The sequence below is a fragment of the Prosopis cineraria genome, unplaced genomic scaffold (genome assembly GCF_029017545.1).
Source record: "Prosopis cineraria cultivar Desert tree isolate PC_DT_omini unplaced genomic scaffold, ASM2901754v1 PC11, whole genome shotgun sequence".
Taxonomy (NCBI): Eukaryota; Viridiplantae; Streptophyta; class Magnoliopsida; order Fabales; family Fabaceae; genus Prosopis; species Prosopis cineraria.
In genome coordinates, this window is record NW_026555342.1 from 12,418,891 (window position 1) to 12,440,423 (window position 21,533).

General features: G+C 33.7%; 2 protein-coding genes across 7 annotated transcripts; both read right to left on the minus strand.

Moving 5' to 3' along the window:
• Nucleotides 1–521: 521 nt before the first annotated feature.
• On the minus strand, nucleotides 522–5,186 carry LOC129285315 (chromatin remodeling protein EBS). 2 transcript variants are annotated; one of them, XR_008587158.1, is made up of 5 exons: nucleotides 4,814–5,186; nucleotides 4,350–4,692; nucleotides 4,183–4,251; nucleotides 3,333–3,482; nucleotides 522–868 (listed from the first exon to the last, which is right to left on the minus strand). XR_008587158.1 is itself a non-coding variant. In XM_054920950.1 (5 exons), the coding sequence occupies exons 1-5, from the start codon at nucleotides 4,884–4,886 to the stop codon at nucleotides 842–844; spliced, it is 651 nt and encodes a 216-aa protein (XP_054776925.1). In that variant the 5' UTR covers nucleotides 4,887–5,184; the 3' UTR covers nucleotides 522–841. The 2 variants fall into 2 exon arrangements, 1 of the variants encoding a protein (XP_054776925.1); XM_054920950.1 differs by having other exon boundaries at nucleotides 3,333–3,471; nucleotides 4,814–5,184.
• Nucleotides 5,187–5,986: 800 nt separating this feature from the next.
• Nucleotides 5,987–11,206, minus strand: LOC129285314 (uncharacterized). 5 transcript variants are annotated; one of them, XM_054920946.1, is made up of 10 exons: nucleotides 11,140–11,173; nucleotides 11,011–11,064; nucleotides 10,499–10,687; nucleotides 10,340–10,401; nucleotides 10,075–10,201; nucleotides 9,101–9,249; nucleotides 8,198–8,305; nucleotides 7,967–8,086; nucleotides 6,508–6,681; nucleotides 5,987–6,319 (listed from the first exon to the last, which is right to left on the minus strand). In XM_054920946.1, the coding sequence occupies exons 3-10, from the start codon at nucleotides 10,608–10,610 to the stop codon at nucleotides 6,218–6,220; spliced, it is 954 nt and encodes a 317-aa protein (XP_054776921.1). In that variant the 5' UTR covers nucleotides 10,611–10,687; nucleotides 11,011–11,064; nucleotides 11,140–11,173; the 3' UTR covers nucleotides 5,987–6,217. The 5 variants fall into 5 exon arrangements, with proteins under 5 accessions (XP_054776921.1, XP_054776924.1, XP_054776923.1 ...); XM_054920949.1 differs by lacking the exon at nucleotides 11,140–11,173 and adding an exon at nucleotides 10,899–10,940 and having other exon boundaries at nucleotides 11,047–11,064; XM_054920948.1 differs by lacking the exon at nucleotides 11,011–11,064 and having other exon boundaries at nucleotides 11,140–11,206.
• Between the last annotated feature and the right edge of the window lie 10,327 nt (nucleotides 11,207–21,533).

Here is a 21,533-nt window from a genome sequence, read left to right on the forward strand (position 1 = left end):
GCTCGCGCGCACACGCATACATGACTGGACCTGTGAGCGACTGAATATTTCAAGCCACCACTTTGCTGACGTCAGCATATTTTGTTGTCCTCTTCGCCTCGTTATCATTGTTTTTTCCATGTCAACTCTCTCTCTCTCTCTCTCTCTCTTCTATTTCCCACCCAATTTTCCACTGGATTATTATAATTTCGTTAAGAATAACTCCTAACTTGAAAACGATTAGGATTGTTGGATCTTTCATATAAATTTAGATTAATACGTAACTTGATCACTTCAATCCGCACTAACAACGCTGCAACCATGACCTACCTAACAATGTTAGACAAAGCGCTTCTTGTTTTTTTTTGTTTTTTTGTTTTTGGTGTTAGATAAAGTGAACGCCTTCAGGTTTCAAAAAAGAAATAATAAAGTGAAGGCATGAAGCCATATCATTGCAACAGATACCCCGTCTCGAGTTATCCAATTCATCCCGTAACACCACGTCCGATCGGAATAATTAGAATCAGAACAAAGCTTTACAGTAAACAGAAATTAAAGATCATATTACCCAGAAAACAGTGGTAAAGGACCATAAGAAATGGACAAACAAGAAACAATGAATTTTAAACTGGGGTTGGCACTTTCTTGTTGCTCCAATGCTTAAGGTTTGATGTTTGTCTCAGAGAAATGATTGCTTTCTGGACGGAAAGGGAAACATGTGGAACGTCATGGATCTAATAAACACAGATACATACACAAGAGAGTCAAATACATAACATGTTTCATAGCTTCGGTCGAAGCTTTACAACACACACAACAACAGCAGCAGTCATGCCTTTTCACAGTTTTGTCCCTACAACGGTCATCTCTTCCGCCGCTTGGGCTCCACCTGCCAGTTCATACGAATTTGAGCAATTAGTAATAACAAGATATTTTCCTCTTCAACGCCACCAGCATAAATGTAAAGTTGTGGTGACAAAAGAAGAAAACTTTTTAACAGCTTTTAGACGTCTGCTATCACGTTATCTCATAAACACGCTTTTTTCCTTACAATTCAGCAGCCCCATATGATTAATTCTTTCATAAGATTTAATGTTTTCTGATGGCAAACACTTGAGATATCTAAAATAAAACGTTAAGTAAGCATCAGATAGAATGACTGCTAAAACAAGCACGTACTCATCATGACCTCAAACACCATAAATAAGATTGCCTCAAACAAGATAAATAAGATTGCCTCAAACACCATAAATAAGATTGGATGTGCCGAAGGATGCAGTGCAGGAACAAAATAACAAAGTATGGCAATCTATGTCACCTTATGTAGCATAAACAGTACCCAAAGGGAATCCAAAGAAAGAAACTTTGAGAGCCTTTTATGCTCCCAAATAAATAAATAAATGGGAGTTTTAAACCCAGACACTTTGTCTAGGAGGTACAGTGGAATGAATGATTTTGAGAGGAATGATATTCCTTTCTTCTCATTTTAACTCCTCATTTTTTCCCACAAAAGGTAAGACTGCGCTGATGGGTGGAATTTATGTATTCCAAAGTAAAAAGCTTCTGCAGAAAAAACTCACAATTCAGTGGCCCAAAATAAGAAGTGATATGCACAGAACAATGCATCCAGAAAGGAGGTCAATTGAAGGTGGTAAAACCACCATACTACCTTCAGAAGAAATTTCTGACACCTTTTATTAAAAGAAAAATTCACTTACCTGCAAATGCACACAGAAACTAAAACATGCAAATTCTCTTCTTATAAAAATCAAACAAGACATGACATCATTGCAATCCAACTCCGCACTTTTAATCACTTACATAAAGAAATGTAAGCCCATTCATACCATAAACTAACCTGATGAAGGAATGCCACTCAAAATTAATGCGATGACACTATATATAATCAAGCTTAATTAGACCAAATAACACCAAGAATGAAATTGGTCAAATATTGATTGATTTACAATACCTTCAAATATCACATTTTTACATTTACTTTATAGATGGAAACAAGCAGTGTAATCACCACTCTAACCTCCTATAAATTTCAGCCTAGCCCTATCTCCATAAAACAAGTATGGCATGGATCAAACCAAACATTTGAACAAGCATATCAACAGCATATAGTTTCAACTATCAAAAGATAATTTCCAAAAGGTCATGATAATTAAAGAACGCACGAAAAACTGCATCTCTTGGCCATAAACAACTCAAAAGATGGTCCACCAGTACAAACTAATCAAATCATTGGAAGAAAGATCATTAGTCAATTTAGTCAAACTTATTCCATGTTACCAGACACGAGAGTACAAATTTTAATATGTCATCGGCCAAGCAAATTCAATGATGATGAAAAAAGTTCATAAAAAAAAAAAAACCCAGAGGCAACTGAATCAAGATTGGAGGAACGAGGGTTAAACCAGGAGAAAATTGCTTGACCAAAGTTCTTTAGTTTTTCCCATTTAGGAAATTGCACACAAGACTAGGTCATGGAAAACTTAACAACTTTATTCAGATCAACTTTTAGTGAAAGAACAGCTTGAGCAAGATAAAAATGCATGCCTGGCATGACAAATAGTAACTAAGTGAAAAGCTCATAAGGACAAAAACATCCATACTCCAATATCTCAAGCAACAATTGCGGCTACATCTAGTCACATTCAAATTTAATAATGAAAGGAAGCTACAACTGCCACACATGCTTTAAGAAATCATTGGAAGACATAAAAACATATTTCAACAGTGTAGAGGTATCATTGGCATCCCCATTCATTTGATTAATTTGAACCAACACATAGCCCTAACTAATTACAGTTTGCTTATTCAAAAAAGGGAAATAAAATAAAAAAACAGTTTACAATACGAAATCAACGAAATATATAATGGCTATTAATTGGACACTGCATTGAGAATACAAGCATGTAAAGCAAAATATGATTGGATAATGAATTAGTGCGCAAGTTTGGTAAATTATTGATTTTACCAATTTTGTTTCTGTGTGTCTGAAAAATGTTGCCTGAAATAAATAACTAAAATGACATGAAAATTTCAATTTTCATAAAAGAACAATCCAGCACTCTATTCTTGTAAATTCAGAGATCAGCTGTGCTACATTGGCAGTTTCAAGACCAACAGTCATGAGAGCACACTAAGGAAGAAAATGTTCCACCAATCTCCAAATGATACACCAAACATTGAATCAACCATCAGTCGCTTGCTTATGTTTTCACCACCTTTCTATACCTCTCCCTAGGTGGTGGAGTGAGGAATATGTTGGAGAAACAAAATCAATAGAGACAAAAGTAAAGGGCATGTAGAATTATTAGGGACGGGATGCAGGCAGGTTTCACCTTGCCATCAGATGTTGGTGATGTAGAAAATGTAGCTTGGGATTTTTTCATGTCATCATCAGATGAACATTCAGAACAGACAAAATGATCCAGTTTTTTGGCTTCTTCGATAGTCATGCCCACACAGGCAGGATGATACCTGCAAGAAACCTACAAAGATTGAATTATTGAAATATGTATTTGATAAAGCATATAGAGATATTAAAATTATATCAAAAACTAAAATAATAATATTTCTAGGACATTCTAGAAATCTAACAATCTTGCAATGTATCAAAGGATCGTGTCATAAAAGGCAGTGTTAATTAATGCACGTACTATATCTCCATCCCCTACCTCTCATGGGTTTTAATTTTAACAAACTTATCCAAGCAAACTTTTCAAAAATAACAACAAACCAATCATTGTAAAGAATAGGCAAATGCATCATTCAATTTGTATTGGCTAACTTATATACGGGAAAAGAAACATCACAGAACTCAGAGTTGTGATACGAAGGTAATGGATGGGAGATGTACAATCCGTAGTTCCAACATGCAAAACATTAGCATGCCAAAATAGAGGATGAATAATCAAAATTAAGGTACCATAGGACTTCTTCAAACCATCTTTTAAAATCTTTTCATAATAGAACTCTTCAGTTCTGAAAATCAACATCATTGTTCAATTCAATTATGTTTTAGGACAGCTTGTTTAAACTACAAGCTCCTTCTGCAGGGACGGGAAATTATATCTAATGACTTCATCCAAGTAAATAACATATCTTAGCACGCCTAAGATCTGAAAATCTAAAAAACTTGAGTCAATACATTAATAATGAGCAAAGTGAAGCAGAATACAATGATTTTACCAATCCTTGCACCCCTCACATTGCACCATGAGGTCGTCCGGGTTATAAGGCATCTCGCATTTGCAATACCTTTAATATGCAAACCAAATCAACAGAAACCCACTGGTTATTGCAATCCAATTCTCCAAACGCCATAATTCCGACAAGAAGAAAGCACAAAAACTCACACAGCAACACGGTCTGGCGTGAAAGCCCCAGTCGCAGCCTTGTATTCAAATCTACAGTAGTAATCTTCAGCTCCTACATTCTCAAGCTTAGTGTAGTTCTTGAAAGAGTGAACAATACACTTCCCTTCGATGGTGTGAGCACTCTGGACGTCATAATGGTCCGACAAGAACAGCTCTTTAGCTCCATGGAATTGTCTGCGTCCTCCAATCGACTCTTCCGGCCGATAATACCATCTCACACGGACTTTAACGTTGTTCCTATTATCTTGTTCAATCTTCTCCACGCGAGCCACGTACGGAGGCTTGCTGGTATCAGAAGGTCGCATCAGTACACAGTCTCCAGCTGCCAAAAAAAGCACGAAAGCACATCCTTGGAAATCGAAACGCAGAAAATCACGAAGGAACGATTTTTAACATAGTAACAGAACTGGGTATTTTGTGAGAAGAAATAGATAGCGATTTACCTCTGACGATCTTGTTGGTACCTCTGATGGTATAAGAGTCCAAGTCCTTTCTTCCCGGTCTAGTTTTTGCCATAAGATTGGAAATGTATAAATTGTAAGCCCTAAGATTTTAGCGAGAAGAACAGAGGAACCCTAAGTTGAAGATGAGGACTTTGTGTTGTGTGAGGGGCACGAGTAAGTGTGACGCTTCGCCTGAGTTTACCAGTGATTCAAGAATCGATATAATACTGTCTCAAGGTTCACTATAGAGGATGTTACTAGATATTTGGCGTTGAGCTAAGCGGCTAAGCCTTCTTTTCCCGGGCACGTATGTCCTCACCAAGTTTATTCCTTTGACGATTATTTTTTTCCGCTTAACTTTTTGCCTAGATCCACGGCCTGTTCTTGCAGATTTAAGGATGTTTCCCAGTTTGTAAAACTCAAAAAAAAAAAAAAAAATCATAAAATAAATCCTTTAATTGAGAAAATAAGTAAAAACAAAACACAATCGTAATTATAAGTATAATCTCGCCTTTCCTTGATGAAAAATGACTATAATATCAACAAACCATTTGTTCTTTTGACATACTACCAATATATTTTTTAATATACAACAATAAAAGACACATTGCTCGTAAAAATGAATTTATAAGTGCTTAAAGTGTTAATTACCATGTAACGCTCAAAATCTGTTGGCATAGCAATTCTGTTTCTGTGGATGTTATTTATTCCCGCGTGTAAACAGGACAACTGGTAGAAAGAAGCACAAGTACAACATTTGTACGGAAGCCGCACCAAGCCGGAGACCAAAGGGGAAGGTAAGAACAGTGAAAGGCGCAATAAAGAGACAATGGTGTTTCTGAGATTTATCACCTTTGAGCAGCCATGCTAGGGTGCCAACATGATTGCTCAATCATTGCAAACCCAAGACAAATTACGTTGGTCAGATCCGCAAACAAGGTTCACACGCAAGGCGCCCAAAAAAAAAAATAAAATCCACGATATGTTTGGCATATAGAGGATAACAAGATGAAATTAATAGCAAATAGCATGAAAACATGTAATATGCACTCGTGGATACCATCCATGAGAACTTAATTTACTTAATCAAATGGGTCCACAACTCCATCTAAAGTCCCTGGCTAATCAGAGATCCAGTGCATATGTTAGAGAGAGTGATTCAGATCCCTGGTGTCACGATTAGAAGCCTCAAGAAACACGAGCACTCTAATTAAACTTCATCAAAATTCAGTCATCACAGTTCCTAAAATTCCAAGCTTCACAGCTGCAAATTTGGCGTCACTTGCCCAACTTCTAATTAACAAAAATCGCATACAACTTGGTCTCCTCATGTTTTACAGAAGAAAGGAAGGAGGGTGGGGTGAATCATTCCTAATTCTGACTAAGATATAACCGAAAACTGCCTCAACGGTTTATTGGAGTGTGCATACGCTCAACAATTCTGTTAACAGCATTACGGGACATCACCAATGTATCATGCAGTAAAATACTGTAGACATTCAACCCCTGCAAGAACATGTGAAAGATAAATTAGCAAAGAAAACTTCCACAACATCTGATAAGTTGACAGAGTCTCTCAAAAGTCCGTAATTTCTAAACAGAAACACCCATTGACTCGAGGAAGCTAATTTATAAATTATGCTCCTGTCTTGTATAGAAACATTCAAACAAGAAGGATGAAAAATGTAACTTACAATGGAAGGAAGTATGTTAACATAATGAAGATTTTGTGTAGCCAGCTTCAACTTTTCCCCGATTGGACCACCATCTACAAGCAAAAGTTTCTTGGTATCTTCCATTTGAGAGACATAGTTCACGATATTCTTGGTCTTGTGGTTGGGAACCTCCAAATCGTCAAATACAAGAAGCTGTGTATATATGCAGTCGTCCATTATTAGGTTCATGTAAAGTGAAATTATAAGCTTCAATTCAGCATAAAATGCAAGGGACACACAATCGAGGAAAAAAGTAGGCAAACGGTACAAATTAGTCAAATTAGGGGATGAAAGAAGCTAAAGGACAAGTCATGAATAACTGAGTTTCAAGAACAGACACTGTAGCCTACTGTACCAGAGTCATGATAAAGCATCTCGGTAAGGTAAAAAAAAAACATGGTATCGGGAACTGAGTTCAATACATGCCCTAAAGAATGGCATTTTGACATGAAATACACATAAAGAATAGCCTACATTGATCATTTTTTGTCAAGCTACATGAAACTCAGAGACAGACAATATACAAATAGATGATCAGACAGTTTAAGGCTCGACATGCTGGGAGAAATTCATAACACTCTTGATGTATGTCAAATTTGATTGTCAAGCCACTGAAACAAAATAAAAGCCAGTTGTTATGACCATTCCAAGATTAGGTGAGGAGGTAAACAGAACCATTCTTATTTCTCAGATAATATATTTGTTTCTTGTTAGCAGTGTGTATGCAAAGCTAAACAAGAACATGAATTTTCAACTTTACCATTCAAATTTTAGAATTCAAGCCCCCTTGGGTCAAGAGATTCGTACAATAGGAATGGCAATTGAATGTGGAAACAGATCCGTGGAAAATTAACATAAAAGTTAGAAAATAACAGATGGAAAGTCAACATTCAATTTGTTCTCTTAATCTTCCTTTTCATTAATTTATCAACACGCTGTGTAAAATCTAGGCACATGTCACAGCTATCTATACAGTATGATATGTTATTTAGATGTTTCGCACCACATTTAAACTCCACAGGAAATTCATGATATACATAAAAAAAATACAACAACTAATAATTGATCCCTTTCACATAGGGAGAGAAAGTAGCTTAATGCATAAAACCAGCAGAAATAGTTGTATCCCAGACATAACTAAAAGCTAAATTAACAATATGGGGCACAGTGATTCTGATCTAAAAGTTAGGCAGGAGTATTATGTAAGAAAAAAAGAAAGGAATGTCATATAATCAACCCTTGGGAAGCAGCAATAATTAACACAATATATAAAAGCTAAAAGTGAAATGTTCCTGACATGAAAAATCAAACTAAATTAAGCATAAGCAAAAATCTTAAACTCAACCAGGATAAATTTAGAGCATCAATGTTGAAAGAGAAACAAAACGATGAAGAATAGAGAAGCATCAATTTTAGAGGGGGTGAGGAAGAGACTTGCCTTTCCTTCTGCTGCACGTGCTGACAGAGCAATCTTCAACCCCAACCGGCGGACCTTCTTGTTGAGCTTGAAGGCATGGCTTCTGGGCTTAGGGCCATGCATAGTGGCACCACCCCTGAACTGTTACCCATTCATTGATTCAACTACCAAATATGTTAACAATGCAGCAAAGTAGTGAAGAAAAGAAGGAAAAAAATGGGCAGTTAACCAATAAGAAGAACGTTGTGTTACCTGAGGCCCTCGTAAAGTACCATGTCTTGCTCTACCAGTTCCCTTTTGTCGCCAAGGCTTTCTTCCTGTCCCACTGACCTCACTAATAGTTTTTGTAGAGTGTGTTCCCTGTTCCACTCAATTAGTAGACACCTAAGTTCCATCATACCAAGCATGCTTTTAAACCAAATTCTTTTTCCATTTCTATTTTATTACTTTCTCCAAATCCATTTCCACCAAAATGCTTCCAACAAACCAAACAGAGCCTAAAACTTATTCCTACTCCTAAATAATTTATGTATCAAATTCCATAGTGTCCAGGTGCAATAAAATATAAATATAGACAGTTCAACCAATCATTGACAAATGCCAAGACATATTTCATCCTCACACACTTTGATGCGAACACGCTAAACCGTAGTTATTGTTCAAAATACAAATGCTTTTCACACACTCCCCTATTCAACCCTTCCCCCCAAGAACTTGTCGATGCATCAACAGAAGTGATGAAAGAAAATGATAACATAAAAGCCATCCCAATTATTGTTTGGTCACTATTACAAAATTAGAGTCAGCAGTCTCCCCTACTCCCTCAGGTCTTACTGGTAAGACATCTTCTAGAAGTAATATTTGGTCCAAAATATAGGACACCTTGTAATAATTAAATTACTTTTTTTCAATGTTATCCTTTCTTGATTAACGTAAAGGTATTTAATGTAGTTGTATTATGATTTAAAACCAAATGTAAAAATGAAAGTACATCTTATTCTTTTATCATGTCAAGAAAAAAAACTAATTTTTCTTAAGATATATGAAACGATTGAAAGTATCCTATAATAAGAACTGAAGGGAGTAATCCCTGAATAACATGAAAACTATATAGAATCAAGCTTTGGATTTGAAAGCATAATGAACAGTAACTACCTGCTGTCTTTTGGCAAGCTGCCACCTAACAACACGATGGATAATATCTTTCCTAATAGGAACATCAAAAACATCACCAGCTAAAACCATTAAGCCCTTGTCTTCATTATGGAAATTGGTCACTGGAATCAAAAGATCCTGGTAAAGCCCTACATCATCCAAAAAATACATTAGTTACAAGCTCTACTATATTATTTAAAACAAGAAAGCCACAGCCAAATACGTCAGCTCTTCCGTGATGAATATCAAGGCTTAACAACTAATATGATAGATGGGGGATAGTGAAAACACAGTACATAATCAAGATGCACTCAACTTGTAATCAATACAAAAGGTAAACTCTATAGCAAGTCACAACATTTATAATCCATGAACAATACAAACCCATACCTTATACTCAATGCAAGTATGGGAAAACGTGTCTAATTTATTATGAATTATAATTAGGAGGTATTTAAATATTACCATCATCTTTATTTTTAAAAGTGAAAGACGCATGATCAAAGCAAACAACTTGAACCCTAGTACATCAAGACCACAGCTGACTAATAACAAAAATGTGATATGCATGACTTTTGAAAGAGAAGGCGAGATACAAAAGTGAAACCCTAACCACAAGTTCATATTTTAGAGCAGAATTGGATCATTAAACATATATATAACACTTAATTCTCCATGATTGAGAAATAAGTGTCACGTATATATTCTTTTCCTTGAGAATACATACAGTGATGTCTGACAATAAATGTGTTTATTCCATTACTCGCATATGACCATCACATGAGAATTGCGCATCTTCTACCTTTCAAGAAAAATACAGAATGGACAGAGGAACTTCAGAAATGTCTCAGATATCTAGCATCACACAGCAATTCTGGCCGCAAGACTAATATTGTATTGTTTAATATCTCAATTTCAGAGGATAACAAAGCACTACGAAATTCAGGTAGAAGTTTTCAGAATATCATCCATACCCATAGTGCGCTCAGAAGCAGCCCCTGGCACTTTAGACAACAAATCAGAGGGAAATGTATTATCACCAGACCCAGGAGTTAAAACAGAAGTTGAAAACAGCCGATGAGAACAGGTCAATGACCTAACCTACATTTAAATATACAATTGTACATTATACAGCAGTGAACGCAAGACCATAATCACGAGATAATTCTTTGCAGATTAAATATTCATCCACAGAAAACTGCATATGGAGAACGAAAAATAAATGCAGTGACAACATACCGAGAGAAAGCCAGAACGTTCTGCAGAAAACAGTCTGTCCCCGACTAAACTGTTGCATATATCTGTGAATGCAAAATAATGGGGAAATAGCGAAGCTTATAATAACCAAAATCAGATTTAGAACAAGAAGTAAGCGGTGACATTAAAGAAAGTATATACCATCCGGTTTAATTAATGGCGGATGAGTAGGATTTGGTGAATAACAACGATGGCCTATTGAATACAAGGAACCAAAAGAACGTTGGAGCCTTCTTGAGATTAAAGCTGCCATACTTCATTAAACAAACTAAATCAAGAATCTAGCCCAGCCCCAACTCCACATTCCAATGCCAGCAAGCTGATTTATACCTGACAATTTGAAGTTTCAGAAACTCAAGCTTCCTCAAACAGAACAACAAGTAAACAAAAACCGAACAAATCACACTATCAATTATGTCCAACAACATATTAGACTTCCAGTCATCCTAGATAACATTAAGGAAAAAAATGTTTCTTGAAGTGACTGTCCAAAAGAACAAAGAAATGAGAAAGAAAAGAATAGCTCAGCGTCAGAAATCACCATATACACATGTCCGTTTATCTACCCGGGATTCGTTAATTTCTGAGACGGGTCATCCATAAGTCCATAAGTGGAGAAACATATAAATAAAAACGATGTTTAAAAGGGACACCTTTGGACTAAATGATCAGAGAGATGAGATTCAAACCCGTACGCTCCGCAATCTCTAACAAACCCACAGCATGAAATTCATCAAATGACGCGAATCAATGCAGCAAAAGTGTTTGAGACGAAATAGTACCGTGCTCCAGATAGGACCAGCGACTGATGTGCAGCTCCCAGCCCCTCTGCGTTATTCGGGTTTTGTAACGCAGGCGAGGAATAAGACGAGAAAATGACAATAAGACCCGCATTTTATTCGGGTTGGGTCCATACAAGCCCAATCATTTTTGGCACATAGAAGTATAAATCTTCATTGACCCAAATTAAAAGCCCACTATGATTCACCCAAAAAGTCACTACTTTTGTAAATTAGTTTGGGCTAGATTTTTCATGAAACATTTAAGCATGCAAACCCGTAAAATTTATTTGATATTTGCGTTTACTTGGAAAGAAATAGATTACTTTTGGTGGGCATGAAACTCCATTTTGATATGCACGGAGTGGGGAAAGTGCACTTCCAACTCCCATTGTTCCCTAATTTTTCTCTTCATAAAATTAATTTTTCAATTTAGTTTGTATAGTTTATAGATCAAGTATTCTTAAATTTTTCTCATAAAAATGTCTTTCGTTTATGATATCTTATATAAATGTCTATCTATTAATCTTTACCAAAAGGAATAAACTATAAGCTAATATAGGAGATTACTTTGTAACCCATAAAAACATTTAAGTTATATATTATCACATCTATCAATCACATCTTCAGTAGATTGATTAAAAATACACATTATTGATGGCAATTTTATTTTATGAAAGACCAGAAATAAAACTACAGTTTTAATTTACCAAACCAATAAGCGATTAAGTATTTAAATTGATAAATTAAATTATCAAACACAGAAAACAAGTTTATGAAGTGCTAAATTAAAAATATTTTTTGCTTGTGAGACTAAAATTAACTTCAATGGAATAATTCCATAAACCTAAAACAGCAACATACGAATGATAAATTGGGAGGATCCAACGCATGCTACAATGTTATTCTCAAGATTTCCTTAATTACACTAGGTATAACTTCTTTCTTTATTTTGGGAGCCATATCAAAATAGGAACATGCCTCAATGATTTAGGGCTCATTTGGTTGGATACAAGAAGGGATTCTTACGCACGGTCTAACAGGAGAGGTTATTACCATCGGTCAATCCAATAAAATTATTCCTAATAAAAAGATACTCCTTCAATTTAATATATAAATCACTTTCTAGAAATATAATCTGATTCACTTTATAAATTATTTATTGATGGGATTGTTTTGTTTTAAATTGAAATTCCCAAATTATCTTTAAAAAATAAGAGAGAGAAAAATTTAAAAAAATAATATTATATGATTAACTTACTTTTTGTTTTTTACTTTAGGGTTATATTTAAAATTTTACTTACTTTTATTCCTTATATTTTTATTGTATTGGTATTGATGAGGTTGATAGAAATAATTTATAAATAGGACCGAAGGAAGTACCCATTGGGAAAAAAAAAACATTTTAACACTGTTTGTTTGGTTGCATCTTGTGATGATAATCCCCCTCATTTACCACTGATGGGCTCCCTGCCTTCTAGCCTTCTCCAATCTCCACCTTCGCTGGCGTCACCCATCACAAGCATTGATAGTCCGAGATCGACATCCAACAAAGACCCATCGCTAGCTTTGAAAACAAAGATTCATTTCATCAAACACCCCGTAAGCCATGTTCATACATTCCTCTTCCATCTTTTCCATCTTTTGTTAAGACTTTTGGTTTGAGGGTAGAAAGGAGGAAAAAGCGCTTGCAATTCCTCACGTTCATACTTATCCTTTATTTTTTGCTGGAGGGATTTAGCATTACCTCACGACAATGTGGAAGGGGGCAAGGGAATGAAGAGGAAAGGGTTGACAATATGGATCTAGGTAACGACGAAGATGAGTTAGGAATGGAGGAAGGGGGAAGGGCAGAAGTGAATGCGGTGAACGACGACCACAGTCTGTAGTGACAACGGCGAGATCTTGAGAAGCAGCAATGAGGAAGAGAGAGCGGCGACCGATGAAGAGCTTAGGGTTGAAATTCAAAGCTCGAACTGAAGATGAGATCAGGGATGGCGCTAATGAATGAAGTCAGTGGGTGCACACGGGCAAGGCCCTGACCGATGCCTAGCCTGAAGGATACATGGGCTGCAAACGGTGGCCCGTCCGCCCGTAGCCATTTCACGTTGGGCAGAACTAGCCACCTTCAAGCTGCCTGTGATAGGGCTCTGCCGATTATTTGTGAAAAAAAAAATTTACTAAATCAAACTTAATAGCATTTTAAGAAGCAGATATATTAAATAAGCCCAAAACAATATCCATACCGCATAAATTTATATATACTGAATGAATCAGTTGCCCTAGAAACAAACTTTTCAGAAGCACCCATACACAAAATTTCACGAGTAGCATGTAAAAGGAAACTAACCTCAAAATTAATAGTATAATTGTAAACTAATTACAATCATCAAAACTCAGAACTCAGAAATCAGAATAAAATGAGCCATCAAAATAGTAAAAGGCTGTCAAATTGCAAAATTCCAAAAATTTTAGCAAAGCTGTTAAACTCAACAATAAACCAAACATTCTTAATAGTTCAATAATATGATAATAAAGAAGGCAGATGATTTCCACCCAAAAATAAAAAAAGAAGGCAGATGATTTAAAAAAACTACAAGCAAATGACGAGACTGGTGACAAACTTAGTCTTCACAGCAAAGGGCCTCATCTATTCCCCTCCACAACAGCAAATATCTTTAAGGCGATAGCTTTTAACTTCTCCAGTTAACATTGTCGAAATCAAAAATGAAGAATAGAATAAGATATCATTTTTTGCAAGGAAAAGTGGTGGAGATCTCTTTAAAGAGAAAATGTAAATGTGCATGCTTTTACCAATGCAATAGGATGACGATATCAACTATTGTTACCCAAAAACATTGGGTGTTGTTTGGCAAGATCATGCCAAAGAATAACAAATGCAAAGGCCAATAGTCTGCCAATTAGATCTAACTCTCGAAACTGACTGTTAAAGTGACAAGGAAGAGTCGAGCGAACAGAAACAGAGACGAGCGAAGTTCAGTGAATGGCATAGCAAAGTCAAGCAAGAGTCGAACGCAAGAGCACAGTCGAGCAACAAACACATGCAGAGTCGACGTCGATGTCGTCGGCGCTGCACAGCACTGCTCGCGGTCACGCACAGTCGTAGACGCAGAGTCCAAGCCGCAAACGAGAGCGGGGAGAGAAGAGGGTGACGGCAATGGCAAGGATTGGGACTTGGAAGGGAAGGGGAAATCGAAGGGCACAGAGCCGAGGGGACAGGGGACAGGGCAAAGGGAAGAGCGACAGGGCTGGGAATAGCCGAATGAGAAAAGCGTTGGCCTGAAAATACACACCCATTCTCTTGCTGTCTGGATAATTTTTTTTTTTGAGAAGGGGGTGGGATAACTAAGGCCTCGTTTGGTATAATAGAAAATTTTTTAATGGAATCGGAATCGAAATTGAAATTGAAATTGAAATCGGATAGAATTGAATTATAAAAGTTTGTTTTGTATGAAGATAGAATACCGATATAATTTTAATATTAAATAAGAAAATACTAAAATGCCCCTGACTTTAAAAATAAAAAAGGAAATCACAACACAGGAGTTAGAATCGCAACTCAGCTACAGTGCTTTCTTCTTCTTCTTCTTTTTTTCTGGAAGTGTATTGGAGCTTGCAGGTATATTAAAGCTCGGCAAGATGAGAGTAAAGAATTCCTAAAAAATACCAATAATAACACAACACCAACGCATAACATCAATAGCAACAACACAAACCAATTTCATCGAGCCAGAACATCGACAACGATGAGAGTCGAACGGCGGTGCCGTTGATTATCAAAAACCAAGTAGCCATGACACCGTTGAGCTGGGAAGTAATGGTTGACATCCTCGAGGCCATTCACTGATGCTTCCTATCAGTAATGAATACTGAAAAAATGGTGGCTAGGGGAGACTAGTGCAGATCGGAGGAAGGGGGTGCTTTCAATGTCGTCATTCATCACTATTAAAAAAGGTCTTGTTGCAATCATCAATCAGCCTTTGTGTTGGCTAGAAGGGGTAGGGAGAGAAGCAGGGGTCAAATGGAGCAAGGGGGTAAAATGGAGAGAAAGGGTGTTGGAATCGGATTCTATGATGTATGAGATGGAATCAGATTCTGCCAATTTTGACTGAATCAGAATTCTATAGAATCATGAATGCAATATACCAAACGAGCATGATCATGGATTCCATTTCCATTTCCCTTTCTATTTTCTTGATTCCAACTTACCAAACATGGCCTGAGTGTGTGTTTTATTTTCATTCTGTTAAAAATTTATTTGATAAAAATTAATTATTATAATAAAATTTGCATTTAGATAGATTTTTTTTTTAAAATCAGTTCGATGCATTGAAAATTATTTGAATTATAATAGTAAAATGTGTTTTTAAATATACAATTATTAAAAAAGACATTGATTTATGATGATTTGTAATTTTTATTGTACAAATATAATATATTTAAAATATTTGATAAAAATTAATTATTATAATAAAATTTTCATTTAGATAGATTTTTTTTTTAAAATCAGTTCGATGTATTAAAAATTATTTGAATTATAATAGTAAAATATGTTTTTAAATATACAATTATTAAAAAAGACATTGATTTATGATGATTTATAATTTTTATTGTACAAATATAATATATTTAAAATATTTAAAAAATATGATAAAAATTTTAAATAACATAAAATTTGATCTATGATATTAAAAACTTGATCTCTAGTTATTTATACTTTTTAATTTGTAATTTTAGAAAATGTGATGAAGATTTGTTATTTTTATTATACATTAATGCTAAAAATTAACATAATTAATTATTCAATTTATAATGATAAAAAATTGATACCTAGTTATTATTATTGAAATGATAATTATTTTTGTAATGAATTAACTATTTTTTAAATAAAAGAATAAAAGATTAAATTTAGGGTAATATGATCAAATAACATTTTACTTTTCAAATCTATTTTTCAATAGTTTCAAATAGTTATGTTTCACAAATTCACTTTCAGTTATCGTTTAAATGTACTTTCAGGATGTACTTTCTTGTAAAATATTTAACTAAACAATTTTCAGTATCCTAAAACTAAAATTTTGCTTTCTGAATATGAAACAGAAGCAAACCAAACGAGCCCTAAAAGTTATATATATCATTGTTTGGACTCATTTTTTAAAAGAGAATGAAATGATTTGGACTCATTTTTCCTACCTTTTTAATTAGGGGTCAAGAATGACATGGTCAAATATAAATAACATTATTATAAAATTATCATCATTCTTCTCATCTCTTCTCACTCTTTCATGCAAGGTATTAAAAATTGAACTAGTTATTGAATCAATTGAGGTTAAGAATCAAGGGTTCAACCAAGGTCAAATTGGCTGTAATAAAATAATGTATTTTTTCATTATATAATAAATAATAAATATTTTATTAAAAATATAAATATATAAAATCTATAATATATATACAATTTTTCTTCCTATCTATTTGCTCTAGCCTAATAAATATCATCATTATTTCACTATTATCAATGCTGGTAGACTCACCTTACCTCTTTTGACTTCACCTTCATGCATTGGGTCACAAGTATGGATTTGACTTCTCTCCATTTCCTTCCCTCTCCACTTCCCATCTCAACCATGGATCCATTTTTGTATAGTTAAGATTTGATGTTTCACATGCTGATAGACTCACCTTGCCTCTTTTGACTTCACCTTCATGCATTGGGTCACAAATTTAGATTTGACTTCTCTCTATTTCCTTCCCTCTCCACTTCCCATCTCAACCATGGATCCATTTTTGCATAGTTGAGATTTAATGTTTCACAAAAATTATTATTATTATTATTATTATTATTATATAATTTTGTGAAATATTAAATATCAACCATTGAAAAATGGATCCAATGGTTGAGACGAGAAGTAGAGAGGAAATGGAGAGAAGTTAGGTCCCATAAATCTCGAGTCTTCATCTCTTTCTTTCTTCTTTCTTCATCTACTTCTATTTTTGCATCTTTGCTTGATCTTTGAAGAGAACGCACACGACGCAGCATTCAGTACTTGAGTAATAGTGCAATACTAAGGGATTAGTAAAGAAGGTGAGACTTGTAGTGGACACTGTAGATGCTGAGGAACATTGAGGGATGGAGAGATCTCAACTGAGATTCGAGAGCAAGTAGATATCTAGAGATGAGAAGTGAATAGCCATGAAGGTAGAAGAGGAGGAAGAAAGATTGAATGAGTTTCACAAGCTTCCATCTTCTTCTTGATTTTTTTTTTGATTTTTAGGGGTTAAAAAATCTAACCCGCTCAACCTAGTTAACCTGTGGGGTTAGATGGGTTGATCCAAGTCAAATGTGTCCACTTCCAACAAGAAAACTGGACAGGACATATGGCTTGGTTGCCTAGTCGCCAATTCGACCAACTGGTTCAATCCAATTTTGCAAACAATGCTTTCACCTCCTTCTCTTGATATTGAAAAGCATATTTATATATAATTTGAATCTATTAATTTTATAATAATGTTAAATAATTATTAAATAAAATTATTCACTCACCTAATAAAACTTATAAGCAATAAAATATTTTATTCTGTTTTGCTCCATCCCACTCCACCCCATTTAATTTTATTAATGATCGTTTCACCATATATGCTCAAACACACTCTTAGTCGGTCAATTATGAAAAAAAAAGAAAATCATATATAAAAAATATACCTCAAGTAGGGGTGAAAGGACAAGGCAACATAACTTGCTCGTTACCTGGCCCAAACCGAACATCACCTCTACCTGAATATGTACAAACCATGTCGAGTTGCTTTTTTTCTAGGTTGAGCTGGGAAAATTTTATTGGGTTTAAACAGGCATCTTAGATAGCCATGTCACAAGAACAGCCCTGAATGAAATGATAATATTCATACAATTGTAATTTCATCTTTAACTCCCACATAAAAAAAATTTAAAAATAGAATTCTATTAGAATTATTATAAAGAGGATAGGTTGGAGGCTGAATTTTTTTATATAAGAAAAGATCATGTTAGTTGGATTCCGTGGACTTCTTAAGTTTAAAAATAGAGTCGATAATTTGAGTCAAACCTGACAGTTCAATAAAAAAATCTAAAGCTAGACTTAGCAAAATATTTAGTTTTTAGTGTATGAGCTGGCATGAACAAGTATGAAAAATTCAAGTTAAACCCGATCCAATTCGGGCTTAACTAAAATACCCAAACAATTTTTTTAAAAAAAAAATATAGTATATTAAATATTAATTAATTATTTAAACTTTAATTCATTTTAAATTGATAAATCATATATTTGAGCACATGACTTTAGATATTTTCTTAGAAAAATTAAAAATTTCCATATTATTATATTTTTAATGTTTTGAATCTACAAAATACTTCTAAATAATATTTAAAATATATTTTCATCTTGATTTTTTAACTTTAAAACCCGCGATTTTTTTTATAAAAAATGTTGATTCTTCCATTTTTTAAAATATCCTCAAAGGCATATTTTTAATTTTTCAACAAAATAAAAATAATTAAATTTTTTATTTTTAAATAAAAAATATAATTTGTATATTTTGGCCTGACTGAATAGGCTTGAAGCCTAAATAAGTTAAGGCTATGTTTAATCATATGGGTTTTTTTATATGTTTAGATATTTTAAACCTAATCTAAATAAACTCAACCTGAACTAGCCCGCTCCGTTTCGAATTACTAACTCTAGTCAGAACATATCTCGAACTCAAATAAGATATTTATATAAGTACTTACAAATTGCCTATCAATAAATTCTCACATTGAAGGTAGTATTCAAACATGCAATCTCCTGAACTTCTCCCTCCATTAAAAAATATAAAGTATTTTTAATCAAATCTCACCTCTCAATAAAGTAGTTATTTGTCTTTAAACTAACCCTATCTTTTTATATTTATTTCTATCTAATAGGATGTTTAACCCTACAAAAATATAAAGTGATCTATTCAATAGGAATAATTTTGAAAAAAGTGATTATTACACCTCAAAAGATTAAAAATATCTTATATTTTTTAATATTCAACTCTTTAAAAAAATGTCTTACATTTTTTAATTGGGAGAGTATATAATAAAATCAATGGTTTGTTTGGAATGTTGAATTCTTTGAAGCAATAAAAAAGGGGAAAAAATGCAAGAGAAAATAAAAAAGGAGGGAGGTAGGGGTGTTCAATTTGGACCCGTCCCGATTGGCCCGGTATCGTCCTGATCATATCAGGACGGGTCTTGTCCCGGCCCGAAAATAATCAGGACGGAACAGGAAAGGGGTTCGGGACGGGACAGGACACGGGATTACCATCGGGACGTCCTGTCCCGTCCCGAATATTATATATATTATTTGTTATTTTAAATATATTAATTATATTAATATAATTTATACTTATATTAATTATAATTTTAATACTTACAATTCTTATTTAAAATTAAAGTGTTTTTATATTAATAATTTTAATGACATGGAGTAAACATGGCGATATCTTTTTTATATTATATTAATTATATTAATATAATTTATTCTTATATCTATCTATTTAATAACTTTTATTTATAACATATTTCTTGCTTATTTTTAGAAGAGTAATTAGCTTAGTACATCTTCACTAAAGTAGAAGAATAATTATTTGATGTTGTATTTGACTTGCCTGTTGTTGCTAATCTTATAGCATAAAGATCACTTATATTTTTTATTATAATATGTAGTTATGATTAATATAATTCAATAATTAATTTTAAATTATTGCTATTTATGTACTTGTGTTTTTTTAATTTTAAACTTAATAAATTATATAATTTAAAGTTTTAATGAACGTTATTATCCAGATCTTTTTTCGATATTATTTCATATATCGGGACAGCGAGACTTCTCGATCTTGTCCCAGTCCCGTCCCGACTCTTAACGGGACGGGATGACTTTCGAGACGGGACGGGACACGGGACCAAAATTCAGTTCCGATCTTTTTTTCTGGACGGGACACGAGATGGGGGTGTCCCGGTCCCGTCCCGTCCCGTGAACACCCTTAGAGGGAGGTGGGAGAGAAATTCTTAAATAGATTTAATGTATCACGTCATTAATGTTCCACCAATAAAAACATGATATTCAGATGCAGTTAAATATAAATTAATTTTAATATTAATAAAAATATAGAGAGAAAAGTAAAAATATAAATAGGCATTTTGTTATAAAAATAAAATTATTAAAACTAATGACACTTAAAATTTTATTTAATTGAGTTGGTGTAAATTTATTAGATGGATCATGAACAATGTGGTGCACTAGTCTATCTAAATATTTCTCTTCACAAAAACTTTCATGTCACCATGAAAAGTAAAAGAGATGGCAAGATGAAATTATGATAAAAGTATGCGACTATAATGTAACTGATGTTTGCATACTTTTTTTAAAAGTTAGTTGGACAAACTAAAATTTATTTAAATAATTTTAAAAAATAAACTTAAAAACCTTAAATTTTTAAAAATAAAATAAGATCATAAAGTACAAAATACTTTACCTATTCCAAATTATAAGATACTCTAAGATAAAATCACATATAGCTCATTAAATATTTCGTACAACTTAAATTTTTTAAGACAAAAATATAAATTTTTAAAAATATCTTTCGCTTAATATTTCATATATAGAAGAATATTAAAAAAATATAATGAAAAAGGTAATACTAAAAAAATATTGTTAATAAAACTTTGTTTTTGTTAAAGTGTTTTATATTTTAATATGACAAATATCCTTTAAAAGTATATTATAATTTGAAATACAAGCGTATTAAATTTAAAAAATTTTATATTTATTTTTGAAAAATTAATAAATTTAAATTTAAATTTTTAAAAGGTAAAATTTTAAAATTTAAAATAAATTGATAAATAAAAAATCTTAATTTGTAAAAAGGTAATATGAAATTTTAAAATTCATTGGCAAATATGGAGAGCAACAATTGCGAACAGACCACTGGGACAAAGAAGTCTGACAATAATTTTAAAAAGCATCCCCAGCACTCACCACCAGACTGCATTAGCTCTCTCAACACGTTTCACGTCTTCAACCCCACCACTCATTTAGAGGCGACAACAAGGGTCGGCCTGACGGGTCACCTCTACACTCGTTGGCCCCGTCATTGAGATCAGCTAAAGAGCTTCTAGCAACTCAACCGTGGTCTAGACAACTCAAACCTCAATTTTGATGTTTTCCAAAACACACAAAAATGTCATGAACTCTAATTAATGCCGACGTTTCGATGACACGCACACTATGCATAGCACAAATCAGATATTTTTTAGATGTCCAGGAATACAAATATAAATGCACTGTTATGATAAAACAACTATTATTTATTCAACATTG